Raw genomic sequence first — 21821 nt, 5'->3', positions numbered from 1 at the left:
GGTAAAGGCTTTTGTTCCCAATCCTGCCACTGTACCTGCTGGCTGTCCAGATGGGTGTCTGTTTGTGCCTTCCTCATTGCGCTCCTTGGTGTTGAAGTGGGGATCATCTCAGCTTCCATGGTCTGAGTACTCACACAACTCACTTATCAACTCCTCAGGGTACTCACCCTTCCAAGCAGCCTATGGTTATCCGCCACCTCTATTTCCCTGCAAGGAACAATTGGCCTCTTCTTCTAGTCCTGCTGCGTTTGTGATACGGTGTCGAACCTCGAGCAGGTACAGGCTCAAGCTGCTGCGGAACCAGGAAGGACTCTCGGTTGTGGCCAATCATCGGTGGTCCGCTGCTCCACAGTATAAGGTGGGAGACAAAGTATGGCTGTGCTCCGCAGATGTCCCCTTAAAAGGAGGGTCCAAAAAGCTGCTTCCCCGCTACATTGGTTCATATTCCATCTCCAAAATTATCAACCTTGTGGCCGTGAGATTGGAACTACCTCACTCTCTGCGAATACACCCCGTGTTCCATGTCAGCAAGCTAAAACCTGCCAGAGACTCTCCTCTTCAACACACTCCAGCATCCCCACCAGCCCCTCGTATCGTGGATGGAGGTCCTGTGTACACCGTCAAGGCTCTCTTCGCTTCCAGAAGGGTGGGACGAGGTTTACAATACCTGGTCACCTGGGAGGGTTACGGTCCAGCGGATCGCCAGTGGATCCCTGACTGTTTCATCGTTGACTGTTCCCTAGTCTCGCGTTTCCATCGTGACCACGCTGATCAACCTCGTCGTTGTCCGTCTGGTGTCCGGACGTAGTGGGAGGGGTTATGTCATGAAGAACCGTGACTTTGCCACAACTGTGATCTCCTGGAGGTCCTCCTCTTCCTCCTGCGAGTCACAGGTGTTCTAAATTATGTTGATTATGATTGTGTCTATTTATACAGTGTCTGTTCTTGTTTCTGTGTTGGAGCATCTTCGTTTCTATGCTCCTGTTTTGGTGTTGTGGTTTTTGGCAGTAAAGCCTATCGAGTGAACTATTGGATCGGGGCGTTCTTCCTGCTCCTGGGTTTTCTCCCTTGGATTAACCATCTCAGTATACGTTTCTCCTGAGTATAAACTACAACCCTGGCCCAAATAAAAAGGGGCTTATACTCTGAAAAATATGGTAATAGGAATTATCTTCTCTGCTCAACTATCAGTGAACAGAAAAATTAATGTCAGAAGGTCCTGACCAAATAAAAACTAATCTCCAGTTGAGTAATGATTGCAGAACCTAAAACAAATGTAGAAAATGTAGCATATTTGAACATGTTCAGATTTGAAAAGACACAAACTACTCTTCATATACATACATATCACCTACTTAATGTCAGAATGTTACTCAATAGTTTACCCAGAGGGAGTCTAATCAAGAGAGTGATTGGATTTCTTTTTTCTGCGACAGAGTGTAATCAGAGTAAGTGGCAGCGTATGATGTGACCCTCTCACCTATTCACTCCTGGACGAGAGCAGCTTAATGCTCAGACCTAATCATTTGCTCATGCTGAAGTATGTCCTGGGTATCGACGCACATACAGCTTGAGAATGTGTGAACACGCCCAGGAGTAACATTATGCAATTACATCTGGGGCTGGGCTGGATTACCAGATTTCACAGAACTTCCAGAACCGTTTGTTTTCCATGTAAATTCCACCAAAAAAAAAGATATATATAAAACCACTGGAGTACTAAAGGGCAAACGGTTGCAATAACATTTTTTTAAATTAGTTTTTCAATGAATGAATGGGTTACCCTTCAGTTATCTATTTCTCATTTACTTTATCTCCAAATTTCAGGGAGCTTCCTCTGATTTAAGTTTCATCCAGTATAAAAATCTTGCAAGACTACGTCAGATAAAGAAACAGCATGAAAATGTTCCCATAATGTGGCCTCTGACCCATATTAGTTCAGGGTTGAATTCTGAGTGTGGGACGATAACACTAATGGTGTCTGACTCAGCACTGATGTGAACCGCCGTTTTTCAGTGATGAGGTCGACCACACTATGCCGTTGTTTCATGCACTTGCATGAAAGTGCTTCAATGACTACAGAATAGAAAATATGAACATAAAGAGAACAGTTCCTTACTGTGTCACTAAATAATAATGACTTTTTTTTTGTCTGGATAAACGAAAATGGAGGGCCAGGAGTAGCAGAGTTCGAGTACCTCAAACTGAGGTTTCTGCCCTTGTATTCAGTTTCTTACTGCTCCTTTGTTCAGCTGCTTTCATTCCCCAAAGCGTATGTTCCCCAAAGCTTGTCAAGTCTGACAAGTCATACTTATTAGTATGACTTTGTGTTGCTCTGACCTCTCGATTTGGAGTCCATGCAGGTGACGAACGCTTTATCAAAGAAATGTAAGCATGATCATTGAATTGGATGCTGAGGACTGTAAGAGGCTCATATTTTCCATGTCACTGCAATAAATGTGGTTGGATGAACCCAGGCTCATTAAAGCGCTGTTAACATGAATTGCGTTTAAAATCCAGGGCTCTAAATAATCCTGCACTATATAGATTTTTAGCATTTATAAAGTAGGGAGGGAATTCAGACAGCGTAACTGTGAAGGCAGTCAAAAAGGTCTGACTGACGTACTGACTTATCTCTGACTCTTTTGTGTGCCTTATAATCTGTTGCGCCCTTTAGTGCTGAAAATACAGTTTTTATGCTACCTTTAAACGGCCACATTTGTATTCTTTGTTTTTTTAGTCATTTTGATTTAATTAATGTAAAAAGCTGGTTAGACTAAATGATTAAACCAGACATCTTTGTTTTTGATTGTCCCACAGAAGAGAATTAACACCTGGATAGATTGAAATGTCAAGCTTTCATTCTAAAGCAATTCTCACGCGCTCACAGTAATTAACTAAACAGGCTCTTTGTTTTTTGAAATTTAAATACAAATTATTTTCCCTTTATTAAAGTTATGAGATAAACAGTAAAAATGTATTCACTTTGTTGATATGTCCTCACACCTGCCCCAGAGGAAAGCAGCCTTTCAATGATTTGCTGTGTCTCGTCACTTTGTTTCCTACATTCCTACTCTGTTTACATCGTAGTGTTTTGATCCGGTCGTTCAGCTTCAAACACTGAGCCTATTCAGACTGAGGAAAATTCAAAGCAAAGCAGAGCTCAGTCTGAATGGAAAAAAAACGAGACCACCTCAAAAGATGAGTCCAAGAAAAGTTCCTGGTACCGGACCAGGGTCCACTTGGGTGTATTCAGACTGAAAACTTGTTCCAGATTATCAGGGGACATGAACTCTGGTTCACTTTGGGTAAACCAAATGTGTCCAGTCTGAAAACATCCTTAGTCTTTAAAGTATTCTGGAGTGGAAAACAGATCTCAATTTTTACATAAAAACAAAAACAAAATTACAACTCAGAATTTTGTCTTTTTTTTTTTTTCTGTTTCAGGTTTATTGTGTACGACAGAGTTTTAGGGCTACCAAAAAAACTAAACAAAACAAAACGAGATTTTAAGTCGTAGATTTACGAGAAAAAAACTTGTAATTTTACGAGATTAAAGTGGAAGTGAGCATACAGAGCAGCAGGTGAACGCCGCGCAGAGCAGAGCAGAGCGACTAAACTTAATTGAACAGGTGAGCTGAATGTTTATTGATAACGTTCCAAATGTTTGGAAGTTCATTTGTTTGATATACGATTGATTCATGTTTTATTTCTTGATGGGTGGCTTGCAGGATCTCTGCAGCTGTTGATGAAGAAATCTGTGTCCCTGCAGGCAGCTTTCCACTTCAACCCTTTCTTCCTCTTCCAAAGACAAGATCTCTACGTTTGTGTGATGCTTCCTTCTAAGGAGGCGCACTTCTTTTTTTTGGCATTTTACAGTTTTAATGCTAATATAACATACTGTTTTCCTTCCTCTTTATTGTTTAAAGTTGAAACGAGACGTTTCATTTGAAGAAGTGGGCGTATGTAACACTGTTTACTTCCGCATTGGTGATCGGATGACAGATTCATGACGTAATGTGACAGAAGAACTTCAGGGTTTGTGAATGAAAAGGAAAATGAAGGCTGCAGCACTCCTCTACACCCAAACGTGTCTCTGAGCTCCTTATTTTACATATGAAATTCTGCTTTACCGATACCGAACCACGGAAAGCCAGCTCCACTGAAAAAAATCTGATTTTGAGTCCCCAAAAGGTTCTGAATCTCTTTGTTTTTTAAACTTATCCGGAAATAAAACTTCTCAAAAGGCTCCACATATTTCATCTTCAAGCTAGACTCCAATAAACTGAAAACTTTGATGTTTTTTTTTCCTCGTTAATATATGACTTGTTTTTTTTTAAACTGGCCCTAAAACTCCATCGTCATTGTGAAAATAACGTGTAATATAATGAAAAGATATTTGTTGTAAAAAAATAGCTGGAGTAAATAATTATGAATCTTTGCTACAAAAACAGTTTTAAAGGTAAATTAGTAGAAAGAAAATGTAAAGTTAGAAAAAAAAAATAAAAAAAGGCTCTGGACAATGAATGGTTACCCAACAAATGTTGGAATGATAAGTTTAAAAATAAATAACGAAGTATAAATTAAATTAAATTAACAACTTGTGACTCAAAGTCAACCTATCCAGTGTTTTGATGGTGAAACCCGGACACAGGAGAGAGCACAGAGGTTCTGAGCCGAACCTTTCTGATACGATGAGCAGAAACTTGGCATCAAACAAATAAACGACTTTGTTTTCATTGGAACCAATTGAGTTAAGTAATCACAAATCAGTTTGTTTCTGTGTTTGTGCCATGTTGAGTGGAAACCCACTGGTCATGTTTGGTTTCAAACAAATTACCAGCTAATTATTTCCACTGTTTGATAGAGAACAAACATAGAAATGTTAAGATAGTAAAAAACAATTTCTCTTGATTTGCAGGAGCCCATCAGACTGGATGTCCTGTATTCTGATCCTTTAAAGCTTTTTTAATGCAGGGGGCAGAATAACTCCCATCAAAGCTTTTAGAATTGCTGTTGTTAACATTTTGCTTGGGTTTGGAGCTGAAGAGCATGTCTCCACATCATGAAAGCTCACGAGGGTCCTCTTATTTGGCCCGAGCACTTTAAGGATTTAGATGACAACCTGGCCTCTGTGCAATCAACCAATAAAAAGCCACTTGTAAAATCGGTCAGCTTCTATCTCCTCTAGAAAAGGTTTTATGCTGTGTTTGATGTTGCCCGCAGGCAATGATCACTGCACGGAATGCACACTTCCTTTCTCCCACAGAAAGAAAAAGAAACCTCTAAGTGTTTCCATTTGATGGTAAGAGACAGTTGCTTTTCTTTTGTGAACAATTATCACCACTTTTTTTTATAAGAAAGCAAAACAAAATCAAAGCATCGCATCTTGATATTGTGACAAGGAAGACAGTTTGGAGAAAAAAACCACTTAGAGAGGCAGCAGAAGAAGGAAAATTAACAAGGAGCGCTCATGCATGGGCTGCAGAGGAATAGAGCAATAATGAAAGCAGCATTATGGGTAATCATGCAGAGTGTGAATGTGCTGCATACTGGGCACGGCGCTGGAAAAGCAGGCTTTCAAACGCACCGACACCTGACATGGCTGCCCTCACGTCAGCAGGTCCGACTCTTTGTAATGGAATTGCTTCTAACGAGAGACAAACGGAAAGAAAAGGCTTTCAGAAAAGCTCGAAAATGAAGGTTGAAAATATTGCAGGCAGCGTTTTTTTTTAAACTCTTAAATTGTCAGTGTGTTTTCTCTTGGCATACATTTCTATTTCTCCATCCACCCATCCATCCATTTCTATTTCTGTTGTCCAAAAGAACTAATCCTACTGTAATGGAGGAACATAATAAGAATCTAATTTACAAAATGACTACAAAACAACAGTATAATCTTAAAGTGATCTTCGTAAGTAAAGGTTGTTAAACCCCTATTTGGTTTTATTAAGGGTTGTAGCTTATATTAATGCTACCTCGGAGGGAAGATGTCATTAACATGCAGGTTAGTTCGCAGTCTGAGCGTCCAATTAACCGACCTTTTCAAAAGAGGGCCTGTGAGCAATCAGAAAGGATCATAATGAGTGGGAAGAGACAGCTCTGCGCTTTCCTTTATTCATTATTGAGAGGATCTTTGTAAAAGACAGCCCAGCTTTAAGGTGAACTGGCCAACATGCAAAATGACACCCCACTCCCTTGTTAAAGCAGGCTGTGTCTGCCTTCTCATGCAACCCGAAGCCTCTGCCGGATGTGACCTGGATACGATTAAGCTACTCTGCTGCCATCAATTCTGCCAAACAAAAATAATTAAAGTGGGGAAGCAGCAGTATTTCCTACAGCAGCAGGAATGTAAAAAAAAAAAAACAAATAGCTAAAAGAACAAAGGCAGTTTACAGTAATCTGCTGCATTTATTTAAGCAGATGAGAGAGAAACATGGAAGAAGCCTTGCTGCAAACTGTTGAGAGAGGCAAACATGCTCAACGCATGAGCACTGCAATCTTGTCCTATTGACAGTTTGGGGACCCAAAGCCCTTAACAGTGTGGATCAACAGCCTTGGGGCAATAACAGGCTTCTGTGCGCAAATTACTCTTCCACTTGGCTTGCGGGGCGAAGTCACAACTCAATTAATCCTCATTAATTAGAGATAAACTTGAGTCAGTTGCTTGTTTTTTTCAGTCAGATAACCCCTGATTTAGGATGAAGTCGGAACAGCTGAATCAAACAACAAGATCTGAAATCCGACAACAAGAAAAGCACTCAGACAAAGAAATGAATCCCATGTTTGGGACATTCTCTAATTCTTCATTTAGAGAGGCTGGAGAATGTAGTTATATTACAAACCATGTTCCTTACACTATAAAAGTGTCCTTCTCAAAACAGGTTTAAAAAACCCTACAGGATGTTTTTCCTGTTAAAAGTGAACAAATCTGCCCGTTGAACTGGTAGAATTTGTCTTAGCAAGATTTCTTAAAGTATTTTTTGAAGTTCTGTCCTTTTAAAGTCACACTCCGATCATTATTTGATCTATTGTAAAATTGGTTCCAGTGGCATTTAATTATGATTATGCTTATTAAGCTAAAATAATAAAATCCTTGTCATTTTCTAGGACAGTTTCTGCAACAGCTGAAATTCATTAGAAATTCACCTCTGGGTTGTGAGCGGGACTTCTGGCACAAAGTAAGCATGCCCCCACATCCCATCATCCCTTTGTTAACACGCTTACTGCCCTAACAACCCAAGCTAACATTACTAGTCCTACAAGAATGGTGTACAGCCGTACAGTTTAGATCCAGATTCCAGCTCAGACGAGGAAAACAAAGACGTTCATGGATCTATTTGTCTGCAAGTGGATGGATCAGAATGGAGCAGAGCAGGGAGATTGTGGTCTGTGGACTACTAAGTTTTTGAAAACCACACTTTTCTTTGCTCCTAATTCACAAAAACTTGCAATTCTGACAGTCATTTTCTTCATGCCTGATGTTATTATTGTATGTAAACAGCACAAAAAGTGATGGAAATTCATGTTGGCAATACGTAATACGTGCAGGCAAGATGCACATTGCTGCATTTCCTGCACGTATTTTAAGTGTGTCCAAGGCTGAATTTTGTTGTTGGCCAAACGTTATTAAAAACCTTAAGTTAAAGTCTAATTATCTCTCACAAACCTAGCTGTGTGAAATGTGTTCTCCGTATTTGATTCATCCCTTGGAGGAGTGGTGAGCTGCAGAAACAGCTGCGCTCAGGAACTGTTAGGTGGTTTAACCCTAACCGTAACCTGTAATGCTAACCTTAACCCTTATGTGCAAATAAACACTCTTTCTTTGCATTTGTCCTCCACCGTCAGAAAAATGCTACAAAAACACATTAAAAACACAACTTTGATCAGAGTGGGTCTTTAAACTTCTGTCCTGCTGTTGATAAGTGAAGCTTTGGCACAATTTCAATAAAGAAGATCTACTTTATCTTCAGGAGTGCTGGGTTGCTGATTCTTCACATTCGTCACTCATCAATCAGTCCTCTGAGCCAATGGCCAAAGTGCTCACTTTCTTCACAGCCAATCACAATCAAATTCCTGCCCTTAGATTTAGAGACGTTTGTTTATCCACGGTGGCGCAGTGGTTAGCGCTCTTGCCTCACAGCAAGAAGGCCCCCGGTTCAAGCCCCGGCTGGGGGACATGAAAAACACATCAACAGGGGACCTTTCTGTGTGGAGTTTGCATGTTCTCCATATGCATGCATGGGTTTTCTCCGGGGTCTCCGGCTTCCTCCCACCATCCAAAAACATGCTTCATAGGTTGATTGGCAACTCTAAATTGACCATAGGTGTGAGTGTGAGAGTGAATGGATGTGTGATTGAGGATATTCTACCCTGCGACAGACTGGCTACCAGTCCAGGGCATCCGTTGCCTACACCCAAGTGGCCGGGATAGGCTCCGGCAACCCCGTGACCCCGAAAGGGAATAAACGGTAAAGAAAATGAATAAATGAATGAATTTTTATCCACATTCCAGACAATTTAGCCGTCCCAGCCCCGCCCCGTTCTCCTCCCAGCTCTTCGATTTGGCGTGATCTGGCCTCAACCACTATCAGTCATCATGTCTCTGGCCCAGAGCCCAACAGCCAAAGACTACTAATTGTTCATACCCATCTTTCAATCACACTTTGAAGATCTTTACTTTTTGAAATGCATTTTTACTGTATTAGGAATCCAAAAAGACTTTTCAGTTTCCCTAAATCAATCAAGTCTGTTTCTTGAAACCATTTAAAAGCCATTCACACACTAAAAAAAAAAAAAATAGAAGTCAATATTTGCTTAGAATACGATGCTTTCAAGATCAAATGACCCAACAAGATTTATTGTCTCAAAACAAGCTTTTACATGCTTATGAAAAGTAACTAGTAAGTTAGTTTAGACTCATATTAAGTGTTACAAGAAATATAAACTAGAAATTAAGCCCAAAAAGATAAAGGTGTTATTCTTTTGTAGTGTAAAGATAATCCTGAGGAAAAGGACCAGATTCATTTATGAAAAATCCCCCAAAAGAATTTTAAAAATGTATTTGCTTGTATTATCTGAGATTTCCTTGTTTACTTTCTTCATTGATAAATTACACCTACGCTCTCCAAATCCATTTGTCTCATACGACATTAATGCACCTTTTTATTGGTTCTCATGCAGTGCTATTGTGCTTTAAACTACTAATTTAGCAGGTCAGGATGCTCTCCAGAGAGATGTTACTTCACTGCAAGATTTAGGACGGAGAAGAGGCCAAATATGGCCACGAAGAGAGCAACCACTCACTTTTCCAGTTTTTCCTTTAAGACTCCGAATAAATAGTCAAAGGAAAAATGTGTTGTCTTTTTCTTTTTTACATTGACCTTTTTGGAAATAAAATTGAAATGAAGAGCAGTTCTTGTAATTCTATCTTGAAGAAAGAAGCACAATTCTGTTTCCTAAGAAAGAACATTTATAGCAATTATCCAACCCACTGGCAATTTGAACACATGCATCCTTCGGAAACAACGAAATCTGTGAGTTAGAGAGCAGTTGAAAAATACATCTGTGTGTACGAATCCCCTATAGGAATACAATTTACCCTAACTACAATAAATTAAGATAATAAAAACCTTCCATCCTACGGATGAGTTTCACTGAATAACATTATTATTGTTATTCGCAGCTTTTTATTTCATAAGCGCACGATTTAAGGTGGATCTGAATAAGCTACACTTGCTATACTGAGTGGAAAATCAATAACTGCATCACAGATCATTAATTCTGCCACATTAGGGAGAATGTTGGGATCTACTCGAGCTCAATTATTTTACTTACTAATGGCAGAGAACAGAGGAAAAAAAAAAACGAATTGATTTGCAATGATATGATGTTAGAAAATGAAGCAAATGCAATCCAAGCTATGGACAGCGTCTCTCTGGCAGTGTTACAGCCGGTAAGTCACTGATGCCTGGAGGGATTTTCTTTTTCTTTACCTGCTGCCTCCGCAGAGAGCTAAGCCCACAACAGCAATCCTGATGCTGCAAGGCATGCTGGTTCTTGCATTTAAGCATAGGATCAACAGCTAGTGCAGCATTTGCCTGCATAACTTAAACCAAAGTGGTTGCAGGTGCAAAAGAGCAGCTTCCTAAAGCCAAGCTGGATTGGTGCTATGAGCAGAAAAAAAAGGATAATAATCAAACTGAACATGATGAAAGAAGCACTCTACCTCTTTTTCTTAATCTCCTTTTTCCTTTTTGACTTCATTATGAGCTTACATAAGAAGCCTGACTCAAATTTTCATCAGCCAGTTTATAAATTCTTACTGCTCCAGACTGTATTCTCAGTGAGCCTTACCACTAAAGAGCATTCTTAAATGCAGGCCTTGTGTCAGTCTCTTCCTGCACTGGTTTTCGCTCTAAAATGTCACAAAAATTCAATTGTGTGCATTAATTAAAATGCATCTGCAGCCACGGTTAGCACACTGCGTGGGCCCAGGAGAGCTCTTATATTGTCCATTTCTTGCTCCCACCAACCCACTACATCTGGAGAACCAGCATCAGGTCTGATGCAGAGGTGTGTATCATCCATACTGTGACTATGCCACAGGGACAGTTAAAAATGGCTGGCAAACCCCTTTACCCTGCACCCACACAGCTTGTTCTAGCCATGCTGAACATCTACATGCTCTGGTGGAAAAAAACGACATCTATCGAGCAGCATAGCTCAACACTGCAAACTGCATTTGCACCATGGTCGGAGAAGCTGTGCAGCCGTAGCAGCAATCATCCATAATGCAGGAAGACATGGACGCTGACTCTGTAAACGCCTGTAGCAAAAGCTGCAAAACTGCAGCATAATGAAAGCATCATGTTTCTTATTACCAGTGCAGTTTAGACCATGAAAATATCCTTTCAGTGGAACACTGAAGCACTGCAAACAGACAGCTAGAATAAACATGTCTGCATATTCATTCCAATCCAGATGATGTTCAATTTTGCACAAGCTTTACCAATTCATCAAAGTTTTCATCCGGTTTCACCTCATGCATGAAAGATCACCGAGCAAACATTGCATGATCACAACAGATACACAAAAGAATTAAACTTTAACCATTCTTTGCAAATTGCACAAAATATTCATGATGGTAGCTTGAGGGAACACATAGAGGCATGTGAGTAAACGCCCAGCAATTCAGTGTTTTTGGCAGGAAGTCTGAAAAATGTCTGCGAGACAAAACTTCCCTTTGTCCTGATTTAAATAACTTTTTTTTTCTACATCTGATGTCTTAAAATATAACCTTTCAATAGTGATTAAAAAAAACCATAAATGTAGTCCTCTTGATGATTTAATTCAGTTCAAACCAAGCAAAAGCATCATTAACATAAAAGCAAACACCTTTTCCTGGCTTCACTGCATGATTAACAGCCATTAAAATCCACACAACAGAGCTAATCTGACTGCTGCTGAGAGCTGAACTCTGACCGCATGAGGGTTTAATCATCTCTCAGAGGGCAAATCAAAGGTGCCATTTGGGTGATTTGACTGATTTCCAGTTTGGTATTGTCCTCCGTCCGTTGTGAGATAATGGCCCATGTCAGAATGGTAAAAGCTCATTGGATATTGATCAAGTCCCATGATTCAGTGATCATGGTTGAGATATTTTAAACCTGAAAACAAGATCAAATAAACTGCAGAGATGACGTCCCAGAATGCGGATTCTTTACTTGATTATCTCAGGTATAATATAATATTTTACAGCTAGGGTCTTTATTTTAAAGGCAAATCCCGCGGTCGGAATTTCCTTGGATGTTAGAATCATTCTGCAATGGCTTTACTTTTTACAATTCTTGTTTTTCTTTTTAGCTTAGAGTAAACTTAAAAAATTACATAAAAAAACTGTAGCTGGTAATTTGTCACAAATGCATTAATCCATTAATATTATTAACTCACAAACACTAATGCTTTGTCTTTCCTCTAGTGCACTGTCATCTGCACAGTACATGAATTGAATACAAATAGACAGACATATAAGATCCATCCATCCATCTTCCTTCCCCCATCCTGGACTGGGTGTTGGGGGCAGCAGTCTAAACAAAGTTACCTACACTTCCCTCTTCCCCGCCACAGGCATTCCGAGGCATTCCCTGGCCAGCGAGAGACATGGTCTCTCCAGCGTGTCCTGGGTCTTCCCCTGGAGCCTCCACCCAGTGGGACATGCTTGGAACACCTTCCCAGGGAGGGGTCCAGGATGCATCTGGACCAGATGCCCAAGCCACCTCTACTGGCTTCTCTCGATGTGGAGGTTGCTGGTTTAATGATCTCTCAGAGGGCAAATCTGAGAGATCAGTATAGATACAAAAGGTTGAAGCTCATTTCAACTACTTGCATCCGGGAGGTCGTTCTTTCGGTCATGACCCCTCTGTGAACCGCCACCTTAACATGGTGGAGGGGTTTGAGAGCTCGAGTGATCCCAGGAATGAAGCTGCCTGAGGCTTTTGCCCCTGGTAGGGTCTCCCATGGGCCCCAGTCGGGGGTAGGATTTAATGCTTTTTTTAAATACTGTCTACATACATATTTTCTGCACAACAGCAGGAGTTCATTAGAAATTCACTATTTAGTTGTGGGTGGGACTGGTAAAGTGTAGTAAGTCCATTCTGACTTCCCATCATCCATTTGTTTACACTCTCTTGTGCTAGCTTACAGCATCTCTCACCCCTAACCTAATCTTAGCGGTGCAACAAAAATTGCAAGCAATATTGGAGCTCTCCAGATGTACAGTTTTGATCCAGATTCAAGCTTAGACGAGGAAAGCAAAGACGTTCATGGATCTATTTGTCTACAACTGGATACACCTACAATATTTTCCCAGCTGAATTTTTACATCTGCTTCTGATTTACGACAATTTAATAAAGATAAACTCAGAAACTTTTTTTTTTTTACTTGTCCTCCATTATCAGAAAAATGTCATCAAAAGACGCTAAAAAGACCAAAAACACAATTTGACATAGTTTTTCCAAGCAGGACATTGGGTCTATAAACAGTGGATTAAGGCACAGTTGGAATACAAAAAATACCCATATAACCCAATATTTAAAACACCCTATTTCAACAGAATGAATCAAATGTATTGTAGTGTAGCCTCACATTAATTTAAGACAGAGTGCATCCATGCTGTAGTTTTTACACATGGGATGAGATGACTGTCTTGATTAATGTGCACATCCTTCCAGAAGTGTCAAACACCATCATGCTCGAGTGTTAAACCTACAAAGTGGTTTCTGCTCTCTAGTTGTTTCTCATATATTGTTGTTTTACCCTGAAGCCACAGTTCAAAGCCAGAAACACCTTCCTCGTCTATATTTAGTTTTGTGTTTTATTATCATAAACACCCTCTCAGCCCCCCACCCCCACCCCACAGGATCTGTCACAAACTCCTCATTTACTGCAGTGTTGGGAACAGACAAAGCAGTTGGAGGGCAAATAAGGGGAAGAATGGAAAGGTTTACGGGATGATTACATTTGAATCTGGATCTGCTGGAGCTCCGTGTCACAGACGTGAGCCGCGAGCTGCATCCACTCAAACATGCCCGGGCGCCGTTGTGTTTGCTTTGCCAGTGGCGACTCAGGTAATGTCACGGCTTAAACAGGGCTGACTTGTGAGAACAGTACGGAACAATGTCACTGGAGTTCAATCAGAATAAACACATTCCAGTTTAATTAAATTGCCTTCACTGTTGCAGGGTGCCTCGAGTGTAAACACTGCAATCAGATTAGCAGACAATTAAAACAACCTTGAAATATTTCTGTACAAAAACTTAATGAAAATCCTGTAAAGACAAGCTGTTGTATGATTTGAAAAAACTGGTATCTGCTGTCGTTATGGCAACACCGTGCTGACTTCTTTTGACGTTGCGTGAATGAACCAGATTGATGGTTTTCCTACCAGCTCTCAGCTTCCTATGATTCTTGCTCATTTAGAATGACTAAACTCCAAAATTGTTATAAAATCTGTAAGAATCTGTTTGGTCATGAGTATAAAAGATGATTGTGAGAAGAAACCTGGGCTGAATTAAGATTCTTCATTAACATATTTCATCATGATATTTTGCTTGTAGGGCTTTTAATTCTAGCATAGAACTCTCAAAATCTTGTTTTTTAAATGATCTCACTTCAGCTTGGATTTTCTTATGGCTTCTGTCTCCTGCTGTTTCTGCATCTGTAAAGGTGTGGCAAAGAAAAGATCCTCCCGGGGACGGCGCAGCTCTCCACACAGCAGCAGTTTAGCCAACAATAGCCCTGGGTGATTAGTTTAAACACCGGGAGAGAAGTGGTGTGGGAAGCCAATATTTTAACAGCAGGTCTGCCAAAGCAATATAACTTCAGTGGGTGAAATGTTTGATGTGTGCTTCTACCTCAAATTAAAGACAGACCTGCTAAATTCCAGTCCCACAGCAAGAAAAGCTGCAGACTTTCATGTCTTGGTTCCAATTCAGGGACGTGCGTTAAATGTCGAAGCGATAATATTTGAAAAAAGGGAGCTGGTAGACTAAAACTCGCTTTACCAGCTTTAAAGCCGACGTCTTTGATTTTTGAATGCAGATGCAACAGCTTCCCCCTTGATCGTTTTTTTATTTATTTTTTATTTTAGAGATGTGACCGCGTTTATTTTTATATATATTCTTTCCTTTGGTAACAGAGGGCTTTTCTTGAGCTGAGGGTTGTTTAAAACAGGAAAGCCTTTGACTGTTAATTAGGCTTCCAGCACAGTGTTCAACATGCACTGCTGCAATACAGCAAAGGACCCTCATTGAGAGCTGCTTGGACTTTCAATGTGATGCTCATATTCAAATGAATGCATCCCGTTCCTGACATTTTTAACATATTCTGCCCTGCTGTTGGTGTCTATTTGCATCTCCGAAGAGCCGGGGGCCACCTTGGAACACACACAAGAAGTAGTTAAGGGAAGAGTGAACCTGCATCCATGAGGGAGGAGAAAATCATCCCTCTTGTTAAGAAATGTATTACTCAATGAAATGCCATCAATTCAAAACATTACCATTATTGTTATTGATTTTATTATTAAAAAAATACTCGTTTTCATTAACAGAAAGTAACAAAGTTGGTCAAGCAGGAGAATTACCAGAAGGGGGATCTTTGTATTAATTAATAAGAAAATTCTGGAGGAAGCTTCAACATTTTAATCCTAAAATGTTAGTTTAGCTTGCTTTGTGTCTAGAGGTTTGTCATGAGAGTAAGTACAAAACATGCTTCAACATTTTGATATTTGTAAAAAAATAAGAAAATGTGTCAGGTTGCATGACGTTCTATTGGCTAGGAGGCATTTCAAAGCCCCACTCCTATGAAAATTGTGTTTTTACCATGTTTTTCTAGCATTTTTCTCATGATGGGGGACATATATAAAAAAAACAAAAATCAAGATTAAAATGGCATTTTTGACTATTTCTGTAATCAAATTGTTGTGATTCAGGAGCAGACAAAAATATTGCAGTTTGAGAACGAGCTTATTTGGGGCGTAAAAAATAAGTCGGGCGGGCTACACGCTCTCTGCTTCGAGCTCTCAGCAACCAGGATGGGAAGGGGGGGCGGGGTTGCTCCACACCAATGGTCCCAATAACAACTTTTTGGATTTTGACTAAAAGCGGCATAACCTTAATTTAAAGACCACTGGGAACACTTTGGATTAAAAGACGATTGGAATGGGTCTTTAAGTTCGCTTATTGAAAAAGAAAAAATTTTAAACAGAAAAGGAGCTCTGTCCAAAACAGAGTCCTACAGCTCATGTCTGTTTGCTCAGCTGCTGGACAGGACAACAACAACAATGAGGGAAAAGTGTGGAGCTTATTCACAGATTTGCAGACAGCCCATGATTAAAACGTGAGGATGTATTTTGTGGCAAAATTCTGCTGCAATATTATTATTATCAGTTTTATTACTGCAAAATGATTTCAGTGATTTAAGCAAAACATGTTTTCTTTGTGATTTTGCAGTAACATATGTCCACATGACTGCAAAAATTTGCCAGAAAAACCTAAAAAAAAAATTAATAATGATTTCAAAATATTTCTACCTTCTAAATATTATACTGACAACTAAAGAAGATAAATGTTCTGTTTTATTTCTATTTTTTATTTCCATTAACCTCTTCGGGTCGCACATTATGCTGTTATTTCATTTGGCAAAATTAGCACTTTTATATTGTAGAGCCTAGAAATTTGGAAAGGATAGTGACCAAATAAAATACAGGGGATGTCCTTGACTATTCTGCAACTTTCCACAGTAAATTAAAAGAGAGATGTGTAGAACGCCCCCCCCCCCCCCCCCCCAAAAGGAACCGTGACAAAAGATGAGTGACTAATCTGCTGACATTAGCAGCCCGACTGTTTTGATGTATTGTTTTGAATGATTCATCAGAAATCAAGTGCAGTATTCAGCAATGTCAAAGTCAAAAAATACAAGAGGGTCAAATGAGGATTTTTAGCTTTTATCTTACTTAGATGTAAGAAATATCAACATGATTGGAGGCGAACTGGATTTTCTGTGTGGGACACTTCCACTGAACAGCAACATTAAAAGGATGATTTTTTTTACAGCAGACGCTTTTAAATTCTATAAAAAGTACCATGAAAATACCCTGAAAGTACCCAGTAGTTACACAATAAGTACCATCTAAATACCACTTAAGTGAACTGTAAGTGCTGCACAGTAAACCCTTGTTTTTCGCGGGGGTTACGTTCCAAAAAGACCCCGTGATAGGCAAAATCCGTGAAGTAGAAACCTTTATTTTTTTATATTATTATACAATTAAATACTCTATTATACAATGAAAAGAAAGAACAAACCAATTTACAGGCTCAAGCATTTGTTTCACAAATAAAAGTACTTTAGAAACCTTTTTTTCAACAAATAACTCTGTACTTTACTGTCAAATAATAATTTTAATGAATGTGAACAGAAGGCTTCAAATCGCGGAGATTAGCCCCGCCCACCGCGACCGGAGTAATTGGATTAAACGGGAGAAAATTTAAAATGATTATGAAAAAAATACAAAGTACAGTGGGACAAATAGTGACTCGGGTGTATTTCACTGCTCTTTAGACTGAGCCGCTGCATCCTGACTCCGCTCTGCAGTGTTTTCTTCTTTTGAAGCCCGTGGTGCAGCTGTGTTTGTTCGGGAGAATAACATAGTGATAGGCAGTTGTTGTCGCTCTTTTTTCTGCTTTGCAAAAAGATCCTTATACACCGACATGCCACCATCAAGAGAATTTGCACGTAGTAATGAAAATTTGGCAAGCTGATTTACGTATGTGCACATATTATACTGCAACGTTATTGACGCACAGGTAGAGAAGAAGCGGAGTGACTTTTTAGCCAATCAGAATGCAGAACACAATGCACGATGCAAATCCGTGAAGTAGCGAAACCGTGAAAAATAACCGTGTTATAGCGAGGGATCACTGTACTGTAAAATACAGCGAAACCAAAAACTCAGCTTGGAAGTTGTTGTGAATATCCTTTGTACGTATTTAAGTAAAATATAATTTGTATTTCATAAAAGTCATTATGCTTTTAATGTTCATTTGAGCTCGTATTGTGATTTTTCTTGCAGTTACAAACCCTGTTACCAAACTCTGCTGAAGGAATTTCCACGCACAAAAAGCACGACCCTCACATGTCGCCAGTGTAATATAGACAAAAATACATTAGCTTTGACTGCAACTATTGCAGAAATGACTTTGGCTGGAAAAAGTGAGGATCTGGGGCCATTTCCTGTTTTCACGGTGGGTGACAAACTCATGAGCTATGCAAAGGAGTGTGAATCATTCCTGGAACAACACAAAACTTTGGAAAAAAAAGATAAATAATATGAAAATATCTGTTCTTTGGAATGCTGCTTTTTACTGTTTTGAGAATTTAAAACAAATTTCATTGTGATGACACTTTGTATGCTGCAGAAGTGTATCATATTAAAGATTGTTGTTTTCACTGCAGTCTTGTTTCTCTTTAAATTTGTACCACATAGGTATGAACCAAATAGTACCACATAAATACACAGTAAGTGCCATGTAAGTAGAGAGTAGACACTAAAAGTACCATTTAAGTACCCAGTAAATTCCATAAAAAGTACCATGTAAATACCCTGAAAGTACCCAGTAGTTACACAATAAGTACCATGTAAATACCACTTAAGTACACTGTAAGTACTGTACTGTAAAAGTAAGCGTTACCGAGTTTTTTTCCACGTGGGGTCTTTGGGCAGGTTCCATGAAAGCTCTGCTTCATGGAGATAAGGGGAGGCTTTGCTGCAGACGGAAACATTCAGCAAGATATCATTGGCTAGCAGGGTCTTTTTTTTAATTGCAAAGTGATATGTCTCATCACTTTTGGCATCCTTAACACTAACAGAGCCTGAATTGACTTAATGTATTTCTTGATTCTTTCACAGGTAAGCAATTGAGAAGTCTTTTCTTTTGTGGTCTTCAAGGAAGAAAATGTCTGATAGTGATTTCTTTTTCAAATAATTTTAACTAGAATTTTTTTAGTGATAACAAAATACAAGACCTTACTGTCATAATGTCACTAATGTGTCCCTAATACTGTCACAGAGACTGTATTCCTTCCTGCAAATTGTGTCAGTTCTGTGACCAATGGGGATTTGGTTCGGGGGCGTGATACAATATATAAGGAGAACAGGTGTGTTTGTGTGGGATGTAACACTTGGCCGTTTCCGGTTTTGCGGTGTGTCGTGTCGGGAAGTTGCTGTTTCTGTGCCGCTGCTTTGGTTTGACAATATAAATAATAAAAGGGCTTGAACCTTTCTATTGTCTTCGCTCTTGTTTCTGCCGTCGTGGCACGCACCTGCGGAGGAACCGGCTACATTTGGCGTTGTCAGCAGGATCGTTGCGTTACGGAGCGGAGGCGGCCGGAGTCTGACACGTAAACCAAAGCAGCGGCTGGATCAGGTGTTCGGTGGCTGACGTCATCACGGGATCCCGGGGATTCCCTTTGCCGCTGTCGTCATGGAGGAGCTGTGAGCGGAGCTGCAGGCCTTGAAGGACAGGATAGCTGTGGACAAAGCGACCATGGACGCCTTGCGGATCATGAATGACGCGTTGACTGAGAAGCTGCGGGAGCAGGAAGCTTCACTCGCTGGGTCTGGTTCGGCGGAGGCGTCCCAATTGGACGGAGCAGCAGGTGGTTCGTCATCAACTGGGCCGAAGGACTGTGTCATTTACCTCCCTAAGGAGAAGAAATGCCGCACTTTTTCCGGGGGTTCGTGTGCGGACTTTTACGAATGGCTGGATGAGATTAACTCGGTGTTAAGTTTCCGTCATTTTCAGCAGAGCGAGAAGGCAATGTATATATATGACCATCTTGGGGGCGAGGCCAAGCAGGAAATAAAATACCGGTCTTCTGCAGAAAGGGCCGACCCGGATAGTGTGCTGGCAATATTAAAAGAAATTTATGGACAGCCTTCTTCGTTGACTCGCCTGCAGAAGCTTTTCTTTGACAGAAAACAACGTGACGGGGAAACGATCCGTGAGTACTCACACGCGCTCATGGCAATCATTGATGAAATCAACCGCTGTGAAGTAAATTACACTTGGTGTAGTGATTTTGCCTTGCGGGATCAGTTTGCTGAGAATGTGCGGGATTCGGTTCTGAGACGGGAGTTAAAGCGCATCATCCGCCAGGATTCTGCCATCTCGTTTTTCAACCTGCGGAAAGAAGCTTTACTGTGGGAGGATGGGGACGCGACTGCATCTTACAGCCGACGTAGAGCTGACGTGTGTCTGGTTGAGGGGGAAAAGGAGGTCCAGAATGTAAACGTGGTTACAGCTAAGCCGGTTGTGGATCCAAATGCAGAAATGATCAGCCTTATGAAGCAGCAACAGCAACAAATTACTGACTTGGCTAAGAAGGTGTCAGATTTGTCAGTAGAGATCGGACAGACAGCTGGTCGATGGGTCCAACCACGGTTCGACTCCGATGGTAAACCCATCTGCTTTAGGTGTCAGAGGGCGGGGCATATTGCTCGTCAGTGTAGATGGGGAGCTCCGGGAAATAAGACCGTTTTTGGATCACGTAACGCTTCTGGTCGTGGCAACTCGGACATTGTTGGCGAGCAACAGGGAAACTCTCTGCCCCTGTGGTGATGACCCAACTACAGGAGGGGACGTGATGGGCTCTGAATCAAAGAAATCTGACACACTCGAGGTTGAATGTTTAATTGGAGTTTGTCCCACTGTCGATGTTTTCATTGGTGATGTACAGGTGAAATGTCTTTTGGACACGGGTTCAAATGTGTCAACAGTCACTGAGTCATTTTTCAAAGAACACTTCCGTCCGTCTTTGAAAAATTGTGAATGGCTTTCACTCTAAGCTAAATGGTTTAAGTATACCTTATTTGGGCTATTTTGAAAGAGATGTTCATGCATTTGGTGTCACCATAAAAGGTAGAGGGATCCTTGTGGTCAAAGATCCAGAGACTAACCTTATGAGGCAACGTAAAAACACTGTCCCTGCATTTTGGGGATGAACGTGATTAAGTGTTTTTATGAGAGTGAAGGCCATGGTTATGAAACGCGCAGTCATTCGGTCCCTGATGCATGGCAAAATGCCTTCAGAGTTTGCCAGTCTTAACAGGTTGGTTCAACGAACACTTATGTTTATTCCACTGTTCCTTTTACTTGTCCAGCTGGTGACCTGTGTTTTGTTCCAGCAACTTTACAATTTGGCTACTCCTCCTCAGATGCTTTTGCTCTTGTGGAGGCACTTAGCGCGGAAGAAGGGGGATTGCCAGGGGAACTGCTTGTCTCCAAGGCTTTAGTCCCTATAGACCATGGCCATGTGGCCATCCCAGTGCTTAATGTTGGATGTTCAGATGTGGAGCTTCGGCCGCAAAGCCGACTATGCTCATTACATTGTGTGGATGTTTTGCCACTCGGTACATCTGGCATTAGCTTTGAACGTGTTAGTCCAGGAGAAGAAAGGGTTATGGTACAGGAGCATGTGGATGCGAGGACTGAACAGCTGACTGCGGGATCAGAGGTGGGCAATCTTGACCTAACGGGACTTACCGTAGAACAGACCAGAAAGGTTAGGGAGCTTTTGAAAAAAACATGAGGATGTTTTTGCAAAATCAGAGTTAGACCTGGGATTCACTAACCTGATAGAGCATGAAATCCCTGTCCTGAATGATGTTTTCCCCTCTTTGGACGTTAAGGCCCTGGTGAAGTTGCAGTCTGGTGATGGTTTGATCTCTACCTTTAGGAGGTTTTGGGATCGGGGTGTGGGGCCAAGCCGGACAGAGAGGCGTCAATTATATCCCAGGGCAGTAGAGCTGTTAAGACAATGGAAGCGGATTGTTGAGGTGGATGGGGTGCTGTATCGGCAGTCTTGGGGACAGCGTGAAGGGCAGATCAGGCAGATCATACTGCCAGTCATTTTGAAGGATGAGATACTCAATCAGATGCACACCGTAGCTGGGCATCAGGGAGTAGAGCGAACCTTTAAGCTGGTCCGTTGTCGGGCTTATTGGCCTGGGATGTACAGAGACGTGGAGGCTTTTTGCAAGACTTGTGAGCGGTGCATTGTTTCTAAGAACCCTCACCCACAGGTAGTTGCACCTCAAGGACATTTGCTGGCTTACCGGCCATTGGAGGTTGTGGCTATGGACTTCACAGTGTTGGAGCCCTCATCAGACCGGCGTGAGAATGTCCTTATCATGACTGATGTCTTCTCCAAGTTTACTGTCGCAGTACCAACCCGTGATCAGCGTGCAGTAACTGTTGTTAAG

The 21821-nt window shown here is 40.9% G+C and overlaps 1 protein-coding gene across 4 annotated transcripts in view; it reads right to left on the bottom strand.

Moving 5' to 3' along the window:
- Window positions 1-21821, bottom strand: part of lingo2 (leucine rich repeat and Ig domain containing 2) — a 308235-nt gene that overhangs the window by 8042 nt on the left and 278372 nt on the right. The window contains exon 1 of one of the 4 annotated variants that reach the window (XM_078953929.1): window positions 21192-21218. The exons of 2 other annotated variants lie outside the window; for them this stretch is intronic. In XM_078953929.1, the coding sequence (XP_078810055.1) occupies window positions 21192-21203 (12 nt within the window). In that variant the 5' untranslated portion in view covers window positions 21204-21218. Of the gene's footprint in view, window positions 1-5553; window positions 5651-21191; window positions 21219-21821 lie in introns of those variants that run through there. One more of the 4 variants, XR_013658499.1, reaches the window with a different exon arrangement.

The sequence above is a fragment of the Oryzias latipes genome, chromosome 10, assembly GCF_053564925.1.
Source record: "Oryzias latipes strain Hd-rR chromosome 10, Olatipes_Hd-rR_3.1".
In the NCBI taxonomy this organism is placed as follows: Eukaryota; Metazoa; Chordata; class Actinopteri; order Beloniformes; family Adrianichthyidae; genus Oryzias; species Oryzias latipes.
The sequence above is the reverse complement of the archived record's forward strand: the minus strand, read 5'-3'. Positions and strand labels throughout refer to the sequence as shown.